Genomic DNA, 17,587 nt, shown 5'->3' with positions numbered 1-17,587 from the left:
TAGGGCGGTATATGATCACCTTCGAACCTCTAACTTTCATTCTTGATTAATGAAAACATTCTTGGCAAATGCTTTCGCAGTAGTTTGTCTTACGACGGTCTAAGAATTTCACCTCTAGCGTCGCAATACGAATACCCCCGTTTTGTCCCTCTTAATCATTACCTCGTGTTCCGAAAACCAACAAAGCAGAACTGAGGTCCTATTCCATTATTCCATGCACCATTATTCTAGCATTATACCTGCTTTAAGCCCTCTAATTTTTTCAAAGTAAACGTGCCAGTCACTCAAGACACTCTGTGATCAAGGAAAACTGGCGAGATTATTCAGGCCTGGCAGTAGCCACTGGGCAGTGGACCACCCGTCTGGAACTGAGATCCAACTACAAGCGCTTTGACCACAACAACTTTAATATACGTTATTGGAGTTAAACTCTTAAACTTCAACGTTAAGCCCCCGTCACACACTAAATCTATGAATGACTTCTCGTACGTCACATCTTTTGGGATCTCATTCGAGAATGCAAAAGGGTTCCTAATCCAATTCTGTGCTGTAAAGTTTTCCTGGAAATATTTTTCAAAACTTGGAAATTACAGGTGGTTTCGTTCACAGCCTGTGTACCGGTAGCTCACTCCTCGCAGACCGGTTCACATACCAGTGGTTGGGAACCTCTGGTCTAGGCTAAATACCACCCTGATATCATTCCTGAATTCTTTGGTGATCCAGAGTAGTTGGTGGAGTTGCATCTCTGTTGCCACACAGAGCTTTATGTCATCCGCGTACATCTGGTGGGCGATGGCATACAAGTTTTTCTTTTCTTCTTTGAGGTTATATCCCTACTTACTGTTGTTGAGCATGGTGGATAGCGTGTTGAGTTATTATTATTATTTGTTGCTCTTATATTATTTCTCCCTGACTGGAGGATTCCGCTCCGTGATGGGTACTGCTACAAAGTACACAGGGTGGTTGTAATGTCTGGTATTAGTATTGGTCAAGGAACTCTCTGACTATCCTACAGGTGTTCAGGATTGTGAGTTTTCTGGAGTTCCTTTTAGGTGTTCTCTGGGAGACCTATTGCTGCTAGACTGCTATGTAGAGTCTTTGGCACCAAACCGGTGGTTGACATGATGATCGGGATGGTCGTTACTTCTTGCATATGCCACATCTCCTTGACCCCATGTCTCAGGTTCGTGTACTTCCTAATTTTTAACTCATGGCTTTATGGACATTGCTATTGTTGGGCACGGGTATGTCAATCAGTTATTATTGTTATTATTTCTCCATGATTGGGGTTCCACCTCGTGACGGGTATTGCTACCAAGTATACAGGGTGGTTGTTAAGTCTGTTGGATGAGGAACTCTCTGACTATCCTACAGGTGTTCAGAATGCGACTTTCTGGAGTTCCTTGTAGGTGTTCGCTGGGAGCTATTGCTGCTAGGCTGTTATGTAGGGTCTTTGGCACCATACCTGTGGTTGACACGATGATCGGGATGGTCATTACTTGTTGCATATGCCACATCTCTTTATCTCCTGTCTTAGGTTTGTGTACTTCCTCATTTTTTTCCCGTGGGTTTTCTGCAGGTTGCAAGTGTTGGGTACCGCTATGTTAATCAGATAGGTAGCCTTTTCCTCCTTGTCCACAAGGGTTATGTCCGGTCTGTTGTGTGGGATTGTCCTATCCATTATTATGGCGCAGTCCCAGTACAGCTCGTGGGTTGGGGTCTCTAGTACTGCCTGGGTTTGTACTTGTAGTATGGTACACTTTCTTCGATCAACTGGTATTTCCTTGCTAGCTTCTGATGTATTATCCTGGCTACCTGGTCGTGTCTACGAGTGTACTCAGTCTGGGTGATCACTTTGCATCCCGCAGTGACGTGTTAGATCGCTTCTGAAGCCAGGTGGCATCGTCGACATGTGTCATCGAACACTCCTGGCTCGGCGATATGTTTTCTATAGTTCTTGGTGTTGATTACATGGTCTTGGATGGTGAGCACGAATCCTTCAGTCTCGGGAAAGAGCGTCCCGCTCATGAGCCATGCATTGGAAGCAGTTTTATCTATGTGATCCTGATGGAGATCATTGTAGTGCCTTCTCTGCCCATCTTTCTAGCTTTGTTTTTACCTCCTGGTTGGGGGAGGACGCCTCGCTAGGTTGAGTGGGATATACCTTGTCTATCTTCCTTATGGCCTGCTGGAGTGCTGCTGTGTGCTTCTGGAAGTAATCCTTCAGGTTAACTATCGTTGTCTTCTGTTCCTCAATGAGGTCTATCAGGCCCCTTCCTCCTCGGGCAATTGTCAGTCTCTCCACAGTAGATTTCAGGTGGTGTTGGCAGCTCTTGGTCATCATTGTCCTTGTCTTTCTCGTGATATCCTCCAGCTCGGTGTTAGTCCAATCTATGACCCCGAAGGAGTATGTTAGCACTGGGACTGCATAGGAGTTTATGGCTTTAACTGTGTTCCCTCCATTCAGCTTTGCTTTCAACAGGCTTCTGAGTCTCTTGATGGTATTTTTCAGTCAGGCAGGCCTTAATTTCCTTGTGCTGTAACTGCTGAGCCTGCATCATCCCCAAGTATTTGTAGGCCTCTCTCTCTCTCTCTGCCATGGCTTCGATCTCTTTACCAGTCTGCAGCTGGTAGTTTCGGTTGACTAATTTTCCCTGGTGCAATCCGTGGGTCTTGCATTTGTCTAGACCAAATTCCATCCTAATATTATTGCTGAATTCTTCGGTGATCTGGAGTAGTTGCTGAAGGTGCTTCTTGGTTCCCACACAGAGCTCGATGTCATCCATGTACATCAGGTGGGTGAGGGTGTACACGTTCTTCTTTCCTTCTTTGAGGTTGAGGTTATATCCGTACTTGCTACTTTTCTGCATAGTGGATAGCGGGTTAAGTGCTAGACAGAACCACAATGAGCTCAGGGCATCTCTCTGAAAGATTCCTCTCCCGATGGAGATTGGCCTGGTTGTGATGTTTTTGTCCTTAATGGTGGTACTCCATTTCACCATCATTTCTCCTAGGAAGTTTCGGATTGATTTCGTAGATGTTCAGCACCCCTATTAGCCAGCTATGAGGCACGGAGCCAAAGACCTTGCAGTAATCGATGTAGGCTGTGTATATGTTGTGCCACTTCTTCTAGGCTTGTTCCATAATCGCGGCATCTATGGTTAATTGCTCCTTGCATTCTTTCTGCTGTTCGGCCATTATGTTCTGACTCTCCAAGTCTGATATCTTCCTAGTTATGCAGCTGGTCAGGATCTTGTACATTGTTGGGAGGCAGGTGATTGGCCTATATTTCGCCAGGTTTCTTGTATCTTCGTCTTTAGACTTAGATATGTGATTCCTTGAGTGAGAAACTTTGGGATTTTCTCTGGATGCCTTATCATTCGAGTGAACTGTTCTGCCAGGTGCTTGTGAGCTTCTTGTACCAGTAGTTGTGGACTTTATCTATTCTTGGAGTTCGCCAGCTGTGAGAGTTCTTGATCGTCTGTTTTACTTCTTCCCAAATCTCCCACCCTCTCATTTCTTGTACGTCCTTGGTTTTCTTGCGTTCTAGTTCTATCCAGGTGGCTCAGCTGTTATGTCTTACTTCCCTGCTCCATATGTTTCCCCAGAACTCCTCAATCTCTTCTCAGGTGGTCTGTTCCCTTCTTTCCTGACTTCTCCGAAATTCCTGTAGAAGCCTCTTTGGCCCTCATTGAAGATTCGGTTGTTTATTTTCCTCTGGGAGCTCTCTTTGTATCGGTGTAGTCTCTTTCTGAGTGCAAGGAGGTTCTGCTTCAATGTGTCCAAGTACTCTCTTATTCTCTGATTTTTTGTCTCACGTTTGCTGTGGATGCTGTCTCTCTTGAGGATGCTCTTCACTTTTCCAATTAATTTCTTACTCCTATTGCCCCATTGGTACTGGCCAATTCACCTATCATGACTCTTAATTCTTCTATCTTCTGCTGAAGTCTTCTTTCCCAAGCTGGTGGTTCCTTCTGTTTTCGGTTCTTCTGCTACTGGTCTCTCGCTTCTCTTCCATTAATTCTCGTGGCTGCTACCGCAGCACAATACACGGCTGTGTGGATTGCACCATTGCTGTCGAAGTAATGCAGTATTACGTGCTGATTGAGGTGGTTTGTGACTCTCCACAAGGTTCTGTTTCGCCTCTGCTTCGGTATCACGTGAGTCTTTGTGGGGTCCATTCCTTTGTTAGGGCCTTCTTCCACTCGTCCTGTATTCTGGATATCATGACCTCGTCTCTTTCCACTTCAGCTGCTGTGCGTTGTATTTCTTCTTGCTCTTCCTCCTCTGGTTCCGTATTCTTTATCCTTTATAGCTGATCGCTGACGTCCTGCTTGATATTTTCCAAGATTGCAGGAGCTATCAGATTCTTCGTGATGATAGTCCTTCTCCGGTCCACTATTCACTGTTCGGTGACCTAAATATCTGGGAATCGTTCCAGCCACTTGGTATGTAGTCTCACCGTGTAAGTTGGCATATTGGTCTCCAGCTCCGCTATTTCATAGTATGCTTGCATGATGTACGTATTCATTTCGATGCTCCACTTCGTGTGTTGGCGTTTTCTCCCTTCCTGGGTGGTCACTAAAGCATTTGCACAGGAAGCACTTCCAGATGGTGGGGCTGGATGTGCAAATGCGTTAGAGACCACCCAGGAAGGGAGAAAAAGCCAACCTTTGGGGTAGGTAAGTCACTTGGAGCAACTTTCAGGATGTTTATTTCATCATCATCATCATCATCAGCCATTTTCAATCCACTGCAGGATGAAGGCCTCTCCAGCAACTTTCCAATTCATTCTGTTTTGAGCACTGGCCATCCATTTACTACCCAAAAACTCATGAATTTCATCTATCCATCTCCGCCTTTTGTTTATTTATTTATTATTATATCTTATTTCTTTATTATTAATTATTGTATATTATTTTTTATTAATTATTAATTTATTAATTATTAATTAATTTATTTATTAATTATTAATTAATTTATTTATTAATTATTAATTAATTTATTTATTAATTATTAATTTATTTATTTATTAATTATTATTATTTATTTATTAATTATTGTTATTTGTTTATTAATTATTATTATTTATTTATTAATTATTATTAATCTGCATCATTTTGTTCAGGTAATAGAAAACTGGTGAAGATGCAATTGTCCTGAAATGGTGGTGATGATATATAAAAACAAAAAATAAAATAATTATATACTAAAAAAAAGTTTATTATTACATAATTCAATATAATATTTTCAGCCAAAATTATTTGAAAATCAAAATGATTTCAAAACATACCGGAGGTAATATCTCCAAGTCTCTCTCTTTTGCTTCTCTAAGTAACTGTTCAGCAGTAATTTGTATCTCAGCTGGAGTTTTGTTTTTTACCTAGACAGAATAAAAAGAAAAAAACATTCAAACAGTAATCTGGGTTCAGTTCCTTCAAGCTAGTGTGAAATCAGTATATCATGCCTGTGCATGTTCAAAAGCCAGCCTGGCAAACGAAAGAGGAAAAAAAAGAATCCCACACCTCTGGTGAGACTAGCTAGCTCAGTCCCACTTGAAAATAGAACCAGATATAAAATATCACTAAGTGCAAGTAATTCAATACTGATTTAGTTGGTATTACATTTCATCCTACAAAATGATTATATACAGAGTCGTCAGAAAAAAATTATTCCAGTTTTAACAAGAACATTTCTTTATGAATTATGTTAACCATTTTTCTATTTTCAAGTGACCCTTGAGTACTCCTATAGTTTTATTTTATTCCCATATTTTTATTTCAAATTAATGTGAAATTAAAAATTTAACACTGCAGCACATTAAAAAGAAAAGTAGCAATGTTTTCTATATATCAATATTGTTTTGCATTAATCAGAATTATGATCAGTAAAAATTTTCAGTTTAGCTGATGCAAACTACATGAAGTTAACATAAAACAATGCTAAGCGGAATGCAATCTTTGCTCTTAAAGGTCATCAACAAGCAAAAATAAATATTAAAATCTAGAAAGAAACGAACAAGCATTAGTAGAGGCATATGATGCAATAAACCAAGCTTACACAGAATTAGTCAAAAAAAAAAAAAAAAAACTCTTCCCATTTCACCCCAAAAGTTTGTTTAGTTCTGCAATTGAATTTATTTAAGCTGTCAACTTCGACAATGACAGAGGGAATCTTGTTCCAGTAATCAACCACCTCCAGCCTAAAGACAAATTTCTGCATATCTATTCTACAACTGTCTTTCCTCCAATTGAATTTATGCCCCCTCAGGTGCATAATCTGAGCAAGAGAAAGAATATCATAAGCATTCAACTTGCTCAAACCATTCAAGGCCTTGTACACCTCAATTAGACCACCTCACAGGTGTCCAGTCTCCAGACCCTGCAATTTGCAGAACTTAAGCCTTCCTTGGTAAGAATTGTTACACTCAACAATCTCGTTGCTCTCCTCTGTACTCATTCCAGCAGCTCTACATCCTTCCTAAAATGAGGCCCCCAGACCTGTATGAAGTACTCAAGATATGGCCTGACAATTGCTTTATACAAGGGGATAATCACCTCTATCTCTGCGAGCAAAATTCCTGTATATCATTGACAATACCCCATGAGCTACTCTTGCACCTGTCTGCACTGCCCAGAAAATTTCATATCTGTTGCACAATTACCTCCAGGTCTTTTTCATTCTTCACTTCCCTGATTGTAGTACCACTTTGTCATGTTCAGTTGCAACCTCTCAGCCCATCAGCTCAACTTTTATAGATCCTGTTGAAGTAGCGTACTATCGTTAACAACCCTGCCAACCTTTGCAGTCATCTGCAACTTGGACATTAAGCCTGATAGACATTCATGAACATCACTGATAAATACAAAAAACAACAATGGGCCCAACACCGAACCCTGGGGGATTGCACTAATAACATTAGTCCACGAAGATCAGTGTCCATACCACTCTCCATCTTCTCCCACTCAACCATCCATTTATCCATAGCAGCAACTTAAATTCATCAACTTAAATTCCTCATTCAACTTAAATTCCTCATAAATTCAAATTGAGGAAAGACAATAATTGTAGAATAGATGTGCAGAAATTTGCCTTTAGCAAATGGTGGTTGATAGTTGGAACAAACTTCCATCTCTTGTAGTGAAGGTCAGCAACTTAAATAAATTCAAGGCAGAACTAGACAAATATTTGGAGTGAATGGATGGATGAAATGGGAAGGGTATGTTTTTTTTTGGCTGATGCTATACAAGCTAGGTTTCTTGCATCATATGCCCCTTACTAATGCTAATGCTAAAAGAGAATACAAAGAGCTACACCTCTGCTCAAGCTGGGGGAGGGAGGGAGTTTTTTAAGAAATCGAATGGAGTGGTATGGTGTTTTATTAAAAATATATATATTTTTTAAATATTATTCATTAATACTGAAAAAACGTAATTAGGTACGAATTAATGTGACTTTTGCTGATAAACTTCTCAGTAAGTATTAATACTTCTCAGTACTACTCAAACTGAGTAGTACTGAGAAGTACTACTTAATTAATCCCTTATGGTAATACCTTTAGTGTTTCCTACAACACAAATTCGTAGCACAATTTGTGTTTCTACGGCACAAATTCGTAGCCCAATTTCATATGGCACAAATTCGTAGCACAATTTCCTACGGCATAATTTGTGTTTCCTACAGCATAATTTGTGTTTCCTACAGCACAAATTCTCAAATTGCCTAAAGGCCAGAGGTACGAATGTGCAGTAGCAGTAAATATAAATAGCAAGTGTGTAGCATGCAAGCTTTATTCTGCTTCATAATTGGGTGCATTCTCCTTGCTGCAATAAAAATGATTTCAATTATGCATGGAGAAAAGTACAGCAACGATTTAAAAACTTTTCCTCTGTCCAGAGACACCATCTCACAGCATATTGCAGTTGTCGCGAACAACATGAAATTCAATTTGTTAAATCGATTGAGAGGAAGTCCAATTTTTGCAATACAGTTAAATAAATCCACAGATATTTCAAACCATGCTCAACTTATTGTATACATAAGATATCAGATACTGCTACGAGGAGGACATTTTGGAGGATTTTATATTTTGCAACGCTCTGGAAGGAAGAATGACGAGCGAGAAGTTTTTTGATGTTATAAATATTTTCTTTCAAAACAAATGATCTAACTTGGAACAACTGTGTTGCAATTTGTACTGATGGCTGCATTAAATAAAGGTTTAAAAGGCAAAGTAAAGGAAATTGCTCCAAATAGTTTTTAATCACTGCATTATACATAGGGAAGCATTAGCAGCGAAGGAAATGCAAACTGATTTGCACAAAGTTTTGAAAGATGCAGTGTGATCAACTTTATTGAAAGTAGAAGTTTAAACAGAAGACTTTTCACTATAGTTTTTAAGGAAATAGGATCCACTTATGAAACGCTTCTTTTATATACAAAAGTGAAGTGGTTGTCCAGTGGTAAAATGTTGAAACGTCTTTTTGGCTTCAAACAAAGTTTTGTTTTTCTCAGATACAGATCAGAACCTTACTCAATTGTTTACAAATCATAAATGGCTTGGAAAACCTGGCTGCCTTGTTGATATATTTGAAAAACTTAATGTTTTAAATTTAAGTCTTCAAGGACAGGGAACAAATATATTAATACTCAGAAGCTCTCAAAAATAAACTTAACCTTTGGAAAACTGAATTTGGGCATAATAATACTGAAATGTTCCCATGTTTTTCTGATTTTGTTAATAGCAATAATATTGACATTTTACAATTTAGGGATGTCATTGCCACCCACCTAACAATGAAAATTAAGAATTTTTCTGGACGATTTGATGCATCTTCAAAATAAAAAAGATTGTATTGGATTTGTGATCCCTTTGCTTTTGAAATTTCTTCATGTCCTGAAATTACCATTCAACAAAAGTAAGATCTTATCGACCTGTCGTCTGACGAAGCATTATGTGCTCTTTTCAAGATTACTTGGGAAAAATTTTGGCTTTCTCTTCGAGATGAGCATCCAGAATTATCAAAAATGGCAATACAAACATTGATACTCTTCGAGTCTACATATTTATGTGAGGTTTGTTTCTCAAAATTAACAGCTATAAGAACAAAACAGCGTTGCAGACTTGATCTAGAAGATGGCATGAGATTAGCAATTTCAAATACTGCATCCAAATATGGAACAAATATGATCAGTTATCCAGGTTCATCCTTCTCATTAATTGTTTTGTTCATTTTTTATTATTGTTTTGTAATCTTAATTGAAGGATAAGAATTTTATTTACTGTTTTTGCTGAATTCAATTAAAATATAAACAATTATTTTAATGTGTAAATTAAAAAGGAAACAATTTTTTTTTTCTCTTCTCAGTGCTCAAATAAAATTTTCTACTACATAATTCATAAAATGCCATTTTTCTTCTCTAAAAATCTTGTCATCCGCCCCCAGAGTTTACATTTAGGGGTTGCATCAATTTTATATTTAATAAAGGGGGTCGCGAGCAAAATAAGTTTGCGTGCTACTGGGTTAGGCCATGTCTTGAATACTGCATACAGGTTTGGAAGACTCATTTTAAGAAAGATGTGGACCTATTGGAATGGGTGCAGAGAAGGGCAATGAGATTAGTGAGTACTCTTACCAAGAAACACTTAGTTCTGCAAATAACAGCATCTGGACGCTACGCAACTGCAAGAATATCTGAAAGAAGCATTTAAGGCTTTGAACGAATTGAGCAGGTTGAGCAAATGAGCTGAGAGGTGGTAACTGAACATACGCAAAGTACTGCATTGACATACGCAAAGTACTGCATATGGATAGCAGTAATCCCCAGAGTAATGTATACCAACAGTTCGGTACTACACTCAGGGTAGTGGAGAATTAAAAACACATGGGGTAATCATGCAGTCATATATGTAGTTTTCTGAGCAGTGCAGACGGGCTGTAAGAGTAACTCATGCGGTCTTGTCAACGATATAGAGCCGACCGGGCTAGCCGAGTGGGTAAAGTACCTGCCCGGCAACCCAAAGGTCGCGGGTTCGATTCCCGCCTCGGGCTTGGATCAAAGTACTGCAAAAACCTTGGGAGGTGCAATATGGCCACAGAAGCCGATGCGCCAACAACTACCAAATCAAAAAAAAAAATCAATCAATGATATACAGGAATTTAGCTAGCAGGGATAAGGAGGTGATTATCCCCTTGTATAAGGTTTAATTTTAAGAAAGATGTACTGCTGCTGAAACGAGTACAGAGAGTGGGCAACGTGATTGGTGAGAGGAACAAAGGGTTACCCTTACCAAGAAAGGTTGAAGTTTTGCAAATTGAAGTGTCGGGAGACTAGGCACCTGCGAGGTGATCTGAATGAGGTGGTAAGACCTTGAATAGTTTGAGCAATCACACTGCTGATGGGATTCTTCCTCTTGCTCAGATTACGCACTTGAGGAGGCATAGAATCAAATTGAGAAAAGACAGTTGTAGAATAGATGTGCGGAAATTTGCCTTTAGCCAGCAGGTGGGTGATTGCTGGAACAAACTTCCAGCAATCACTCACCTTAAGCTGTCAACGTCATTGTGGACGTTGACAGCTTAAATAAATTCAAGGCAGAACTAGAGAAACTTTTGGAGTGAAACGGAGGGTGAAATGGGAAAGTTTTTTTTTTTTTTTTTTGTGCTGTATAAGATTGCTTTCTCATACAGCATCTAATTTCTAATAATGCAAATAAGTTAAAATTTTAATGGTATCCTTACTCTTACTCGGATAACACATAAGTCGGCATAAAATTAGGCTGGTTAGTCGGAACATATGTGCAGAAATTTGCTTTCAGCCAGAGATACTTGACTGCTGTAGCAAACTTTCTTTTGGTATTATGATAGTTTCTTGATTAGACCGGGGTTCGAGCCCGTCCACCAAATACGAAGGATATGGAAAGGTCAGGGAATGACCACCGCATATTCCCGGAGCAATATGGCCTTAGTTGCTAATGCTCCTAAAAACCAAACAAAAAACAAACAATTATGATAGTGTATAGCTTGTATAAATTTAATGAAAAACTATGATATGGAAAATGTTTTTTGTTTTTTATTTATTTTGGTTGGTGCTACATAGCATTAACATTAGTAGAGGCATATGATGCAAGAAAGCAAGTTTATGCAGCATCAGCCAAAAAAACGCTCCCATTTCACCCCCCCCCCCATTCTTTCCAAATACCTGTTCAGCTCAGCCTTAAATTTATTTAGGCTATCAACTTCCACAACAAGCGATGGAAGTCTGTTCCACCAGCCAAATACCCGCTGGCTAAAGACAAACTTCCACACATCTATCCTACATCTGTCTTTCTTCAATTTGAATTTATGCCCTCTCAGGTAATTATTCTGAGCAAGAGGAAGAATCACATCAGCACTGAGCATGCTCAAACCAATCACTGCTTTATACACCTCAATCAGTTCACCTCGCAGGTGCCTAGTCTCCAGACACTGTAATTTGCAAAACTTTAGCCTTTCTCCATAAGAGCAACACTTTGTTCCATTCACTAATCTTGCTGCCCTTCTCTGTACTCGTTCCAACAGCTTTATATACTTTTTAAAATGAGGCCTCCAGATTTCTATACAGTACTCAAGGTGTGGCCTAACCATTGCTTATACAAGGAGATAATCACCTCCTTATCCCTGCTAGAAAAATTCCTGTATATCATTGACAAGATGCCATGAGCTACTCTAGCAGACAATCTGCACTGCTCAGAAAACTTCATATCTGCCTGCACAATTACCCCTAGGACCTTTTCTTTCTCTAGCACTGTCATTGTAGTACCACAGAATTTATACGTTAATCTGGGGTTACTGCTTCCCATAAGTAGTAGTTTACATTTGTCAATGTTAAACTTCATTTGTCACCTCTCAGCCCATCTGCTCAACTTTTCTAGATCCTGTTGCAGCAGCGTACTGTCATTAGCATCCTTAACATCTCTGCCAACCTTCGTATCATCTGCAAACTTGGACATTAAGCTTGATACAACATCATCAATATCATTTATAAATACAGAAAACAACAATGGACCCAAAACTGAACCCCGAGGGACTCCACTAATAACATTAGTCCACGTTGAGCAGTGTCCATTACTTACCGCTCTCTGTCTTCTCCCACTCAACCATCCTTTTATCCACAGCAGCAATATGCCTCCAGTGCCACACAGCTCCAATTTGTTCAGCAGTCTTCTGTGTGCAACAGTATCAAAAGCCTTTCTAAGATCCAAATATATAATATCAAAGTTATTCCCTGCATCCAGTTCCTTTGTGACCACATCATAGTATCCAATTGAATTGGTCAGGCAAGACTTTCCCTTAAAAAAACCATGTTGCGTCCAAGCTATAATTGAAGTTTTATCTAGATGATCCTGTAGTGCTTCTTTAACCAGTGCCTCCATTAATTTTCCTGGAACAGAAATTAAACTCACAGGTCTATAATTACTTGTGTCAGCCTTTGATCCTCCTTTGTGAATTGGGGTCACATTTGCACATCTCCAGTCTATGTGTACCTGCCCTGAGTCCAAGGAAGCTCCCATAATTATGGCTGAGGATTTGCTTACTTCCTTTGTTGCCTCCTTTAATATAACTGGATAGATCCCATTCACTCCGCGTGCCTTTTTTATGTTTATCTTTAACAATTTCTCTTCCACTTTCCTCTCGGTTATTACAAAATCATCTGGCTCACTGCCAGAGTTTAATTCACCTCTGGCATTACCCTCCCTGAATAACTCCTCATGTGTGAACGTAGATGCAAAATACTCATTTAGTTTGTTAGCCACCTGAGCAGGATCATCAACAATTGAACCATCAATATCCAGTGGACCAATCTGATTCATCTCTTTACTTCTAGAGTTTACATAGGTAAAGAACTCTTTGCTGTTTTTCTTTGCATCCTTTGCCAAAGATTTATCATAATCTGCCTTTGCCTGCCTAATCTCTTTTGTGACTTGGTTACAGACCAACTTATATCTATCATAGGCTTCCATGTCACCCATTAATTTATATGCATCCCATGCATTTTTCTTCTCTGCCATATGTCTCATTAGTTCATCTGATATCCATTTAGGGCTAAACCTTGAACAATAATTCTTAGTTGGTATGTAAAGCCTAGTAGCTTTCAAGATAAATTCTTTGAATGCTACCCATTTTGAATTTGCTGTTGGTAACATCAGCAGTTCATCCCACCATATAGAATTTAAATACCGTCTCAGACCACCATAGTTGCCTTTACGAAAGCAAAAACCCTTCCCTTTACCCCTGATGGTAGTTACCTCTGAGTAAATTCCACTTCAGTACACTGTGATCACTGCCATCTAGTAGTTCCTTTATCTGCAGATTCTTAATGCATGAAGAATCACTACTGGTAATCAGATCAAGAGTATTACTCCCTCTAGTTGCCTTCCGAACATGCTGATGTAGAAAACACTCATCCAGTAAATCCACAAAAGCCTTGCTAGTGTACGAGTGACTAACCCACAAATTCCAGTCAATAACTGGGAAATTAAAATCCCCCTTTAAAAGACTCTGATTTACTGGCCCACTCTATTTCCCTGTACAGTTTCTTATTATACTCACCAGAGTGATTAGGCCTATAACACACTCATACTCTCAATTTTGATCTCCCAATGTCAAGTCACTTTGTCACACCAAACTGACTCGACACTGCACTATCCAGCAATGTCGACTGGCTTCACTTCATTGGATTTTGTGTGTTTCTTAACTAATAGCATAACCCCTCCTCCCTTCCTATCATGTCTATTCTTCCTGTACGCATTGTACTCTCCAAATTCCAGTTCTACATTCCTTATATCTGTGTGACACTACATCTCTGATATCCCAACAATATCTGCCTTTGATGTTTTGAGCAATACCTCAAATTCATCAAATTTATTTACCAAACTTCTAGCATTGGTGTATACATGCACCTGTTTCTATTCTTAGCTACTCTAACACAACCCATGTGTTTACTTGTACTGCAATGACTCCCAGCAGCTTGCTTCCTTCCTTCCATCTATGTCAATGCTAATACTAAATATATATATATATATCTGCTTGGGTTAAGATTTAGTTGATGGTGCACCCTTCAAAATGGAGGCGAGGAGAAGAGGGGGAAAAGTAGTGATTGACGGATTGTGACTCCGCCCACTCACTGCGTTCCCGCTATTTTCCTCGCAGACGGTACTAAGTGACACGCGGGTGGCACAGCAATAAATAGGGTGGCTGAAAACAGGATAAATCCAATAATTTTAAAAGTTCAAGTTACAAAAATACGTTTTTCGTGGATCACAAAATGTCACGTGACATTTGAATAAGTCGGATAGAGCCGAAAAGAAGAAAAAAAAAGGGGGGAAAGGTAATTTTTGCGAAAGAAAAGGAACGTCAAATGAATAATTATTAAAAATAAAACCAAGAAAAATGCACGTTTTTCTAAGCTATATTTTACGAGAATTAACAATGAGATTGGCTGAAAAGGAAAAAAAAAAAGACAAAACAGTAATTTTTAAGGAAATTTAAATAGGGGGATTATTATTTTTAGCGCAAATAGGGGAATTTTTTTTTTTTTTTTTTCTGGGGGCTGTGCCCTCAGACCCCCGTTTCTGTGGGGGCTTCTACCCCCACACCACGATATACGTATTATTCAGCCTTTTCCAAAACCAATCAACTTTCCTTTTTTTCTTGCTTTTTAAAAAAAAAAAATTCGCACCACGTGTAACCCCTGGGCTAAGATTTAGTACTCGGTGCACCCTCTCTATACTCGCCGACACGGCAGTGATTGACGGGTGCTGACTCCGCCCAGTGTCACGTGTTCTCCTGAACATACGGAAACATCTGGCACGCGTGCCACGCCGTGCGTGTCACCCGTGTTATGAATTTCGCTGTTAGAAGTGTCACGTGGTGTTAATACTTGATTAGCATATTATTTAATTTTATCGATGCGTAATTATAAAGCAAAAAAAGAAAAGTTGTTTGATTTTGGAAAAGGCTGAATAATACGTATATTATTCGTCCTGAATAATACATCCCCACAGAAACGGGGGGGTCTGGGGGGCAGAGCCCCCAGAAAAAAAAAAAAAAAACCCTCAATTTGCGTATTCGATTGTTAGTGACTTACTCTTTGGTTTCCCATGGTTGAGATGGGTGTCTGTTGTATTGGGTGATTTTTTTTTTTTCCTGCGAAATATTAGTTCGAAAATGTTGGGTTGTTTTGAAAATATAATTCAATTGATGAGGTGAGTGGTTTTCTGTCGTTTTAGCATTTCTGTTGGGCATCAGCAATTTTCAGTGTTGCCCATGGTGTTAATTTTTTTCCAGTGTTGCACGTGGTGTTAATTTTTTTTTTTAGATTTTAGATCAGTGATTATTAGAGTGCTTGTGATTAATTTTTTGATTTTAGCATTTCTGTTGACGGGCATCAGCAATTTTCAGTGTTGCACGTGGTGTTAATTTTTGTTACAAATAATACTAATTACTTGTTTTTACAATACTAATTACTTGTTTTTTCCGGCCAGAAAGGCAGGGGATTGGGATCCCCGTCTAGTAATGTACGGGCGAGAAGAATCAAGGGTTGCACGTGGTGCGAATTTTTTTTAAACAAACAAAAAAAAGAAAACTTGTTTGGTGTTGGAAAAGGCTGAATAATACGTATATCGGGGGTGTGGGGGCAGAAGCCCCCACAGAAACGGGGGTCTGGGGGCAGAGCCCCCAGAAAAAAAAAATAATAATGATCCCCCTATTTGCGCTAAAAATAATTGCCCTAAAATTATAGCTTAGATTGTAAGCTATAGCTTGGAAAAACGTGCATTTTTGTTTGTTTTATTTTTAATAATTGTTCATTTGTCGTTCCTTTTCTTTCGCGAAAATTACCTTTCCCCCTTTTTTTTTTTTCTTTTCGGTTGTATCCGACTTATTCAAATGTCACGTGATATTTTGTGATCCACGAAAACCGTATTTTTGTAACTTGAACTTTTGAAATTATTGGATTTATCCTGTTTTCAGCGGCCGTATTTGTTGCTGTGCCACCCGCGTGTCACCTAGTACCGTTTGCCGAGGAGAATAGCGGGAACGCAGTGAGTGGGCGGAGTCACAATCCGTCAATCACTGCTTTCCCCCCTCTTCTCCTCGCCGCCATTTTGAAGGGTGCACCGAGTATTAAATCTTTACCCATTCGAATTATGTTTTCTAAACGATCCAACACTTTCGCACTAATATTTGGCAGGAATAAATCATCAGTTGAAAAGCCAGAAGGCAAAGCAAAAAATAAATCAAACAATCCAATAATCACTGATCTAAAATCTAAAAAAAAAAAAATTAACACCACGTACAACACTGAAAGAAAAACATAACACCATGGGCAACACTGAAAATTGCTGATGCCCGTCAACAGAAATGCTAAAACGACAGAAAACTACTTACCGAATTATTTTCTAAAAAACCCAACATTTTCGAACTCTTTCGCAGGAAAAAAAAAAATCACCCAATACAACAGACACCCGCCTCAACCAAGGGAAACCAAAAAGTAAGTCACTAACAATCGAATACGCAAATAGGGGGATTATTATTTTTTTTTTTTTTCTGGGGGCCCCAGAAAAAAAAAAAAACTGGTTCTGCACCCCCATTTCTGTGGGGGCTCCTGCCCCCACACCCCCAATATACGCATTATTCAGCCTTTTCCAAAACTAAAAACTTTTCTTTTTTTGTTTTATAATTACGCATCGATAACATTAAATAATCTGCTAATCAAGTATTAACACCACGTGACATTTCTAACAGCGAAATTCATAACACGGGTGACACGCACGGCGTGGCACGTGTGCCAGATGTTTCCGTATGTTCAGGAGAAAAAATGACACTGGGCGGAGTTAGCAACCGTCAATCACTGCCGTGTCGGCGAGTGTAGAGAGGGTACACCAAGTACTAAATCTTAGCCAAATGGGGTTACCAAAACCACATACATACTACAAGACACACAGTAGTAGCATATCTTAGTACTGTATTGAATGTTTAAATTCTGCACAATATAATAATATCACCGAGTAGCAAGATACAGTGCACACTCTAATAGGCGATAATGTTAATTTTTCTTACATGTTAAAACGCCTAGAAAACCGTGTATTTATTATATAAAAAAAACCGTATATTTATTTACTAGAAACTGCAAAACAAACTAAATACACACCTTTGCAACTTTCGGAATTTTTTGCGGTTTTGTTCCACCAACATTCGCCATGATCATATACCGGTAAAGATTCAATATCGGGTACAGCCACCAAAAATGGCGGCGAGAAGAGGAGGGGGAAAAGCAATGATTGACGGGTTGTGACTCCGCCCACTCACTGCGTTCCCCCTCGTCTCCTCGCCCGGTGGATTTGAAATGACACGCGGAAGACACTTGGCACAGCAACAAATATGGCGGCTGAAAACAAATGAAGAAAAAGCAATTTTTAAAAACCCAAGAAACAAAAATTTACACGAAATGCAATCACTGATTCTTCTCGCCCGTACATAAGTAGACTATTTCGCGAACATTAACAACGATAATTTCTGATGCCAATGAACACATAAATGCTTCT

General features: G+C 39.2%; 1 protein-coding gene across 1 annotated transcript in view; it reads right to left on the bottom strand.

The window, feature by feature from the left end:
* The window catches only part of LOC150084642 (crooked neck-like protein 1), a 211,774-nt gene extending 194,530 nt beyond the window's left edge, over window positions 1-17,244 (bottom strand). The window contains 2 exon segments of the mRNA XM_090376310.1: window positions 5,294-5,383; window positions 17,194-17,244. Coding sequence (XP_090232436.1) covers window positions 5,294-5,383; window positions 17,194-17,244 — 141 coding nt within the window.
* Window positions 17,245-17,587: the final 343 nt, after the last annotated feature.

The sequence above is a fragment of the Mastigoproctus giganteus genome, chromosome 6 (genome assembly GCF_048544385.1).
Source record: "Mastigoproctus giganteus isolate SK-2022 chromosome 6, ASM4854438v1, whole genome shotgun sequence".
In the NCBI taxonomy this organism is placed as follows: Eukaryota; Metazoa; Arthropoda; class Arachnida; order Uropygi; family Thelyphonidae; genus Mastigoproctus; species Mastigoproctus giganteus.
Note: the sequence above shows the minus strand (reverse complement) of the source record. Positions and strands in the feature narration are given on the sequence as shown.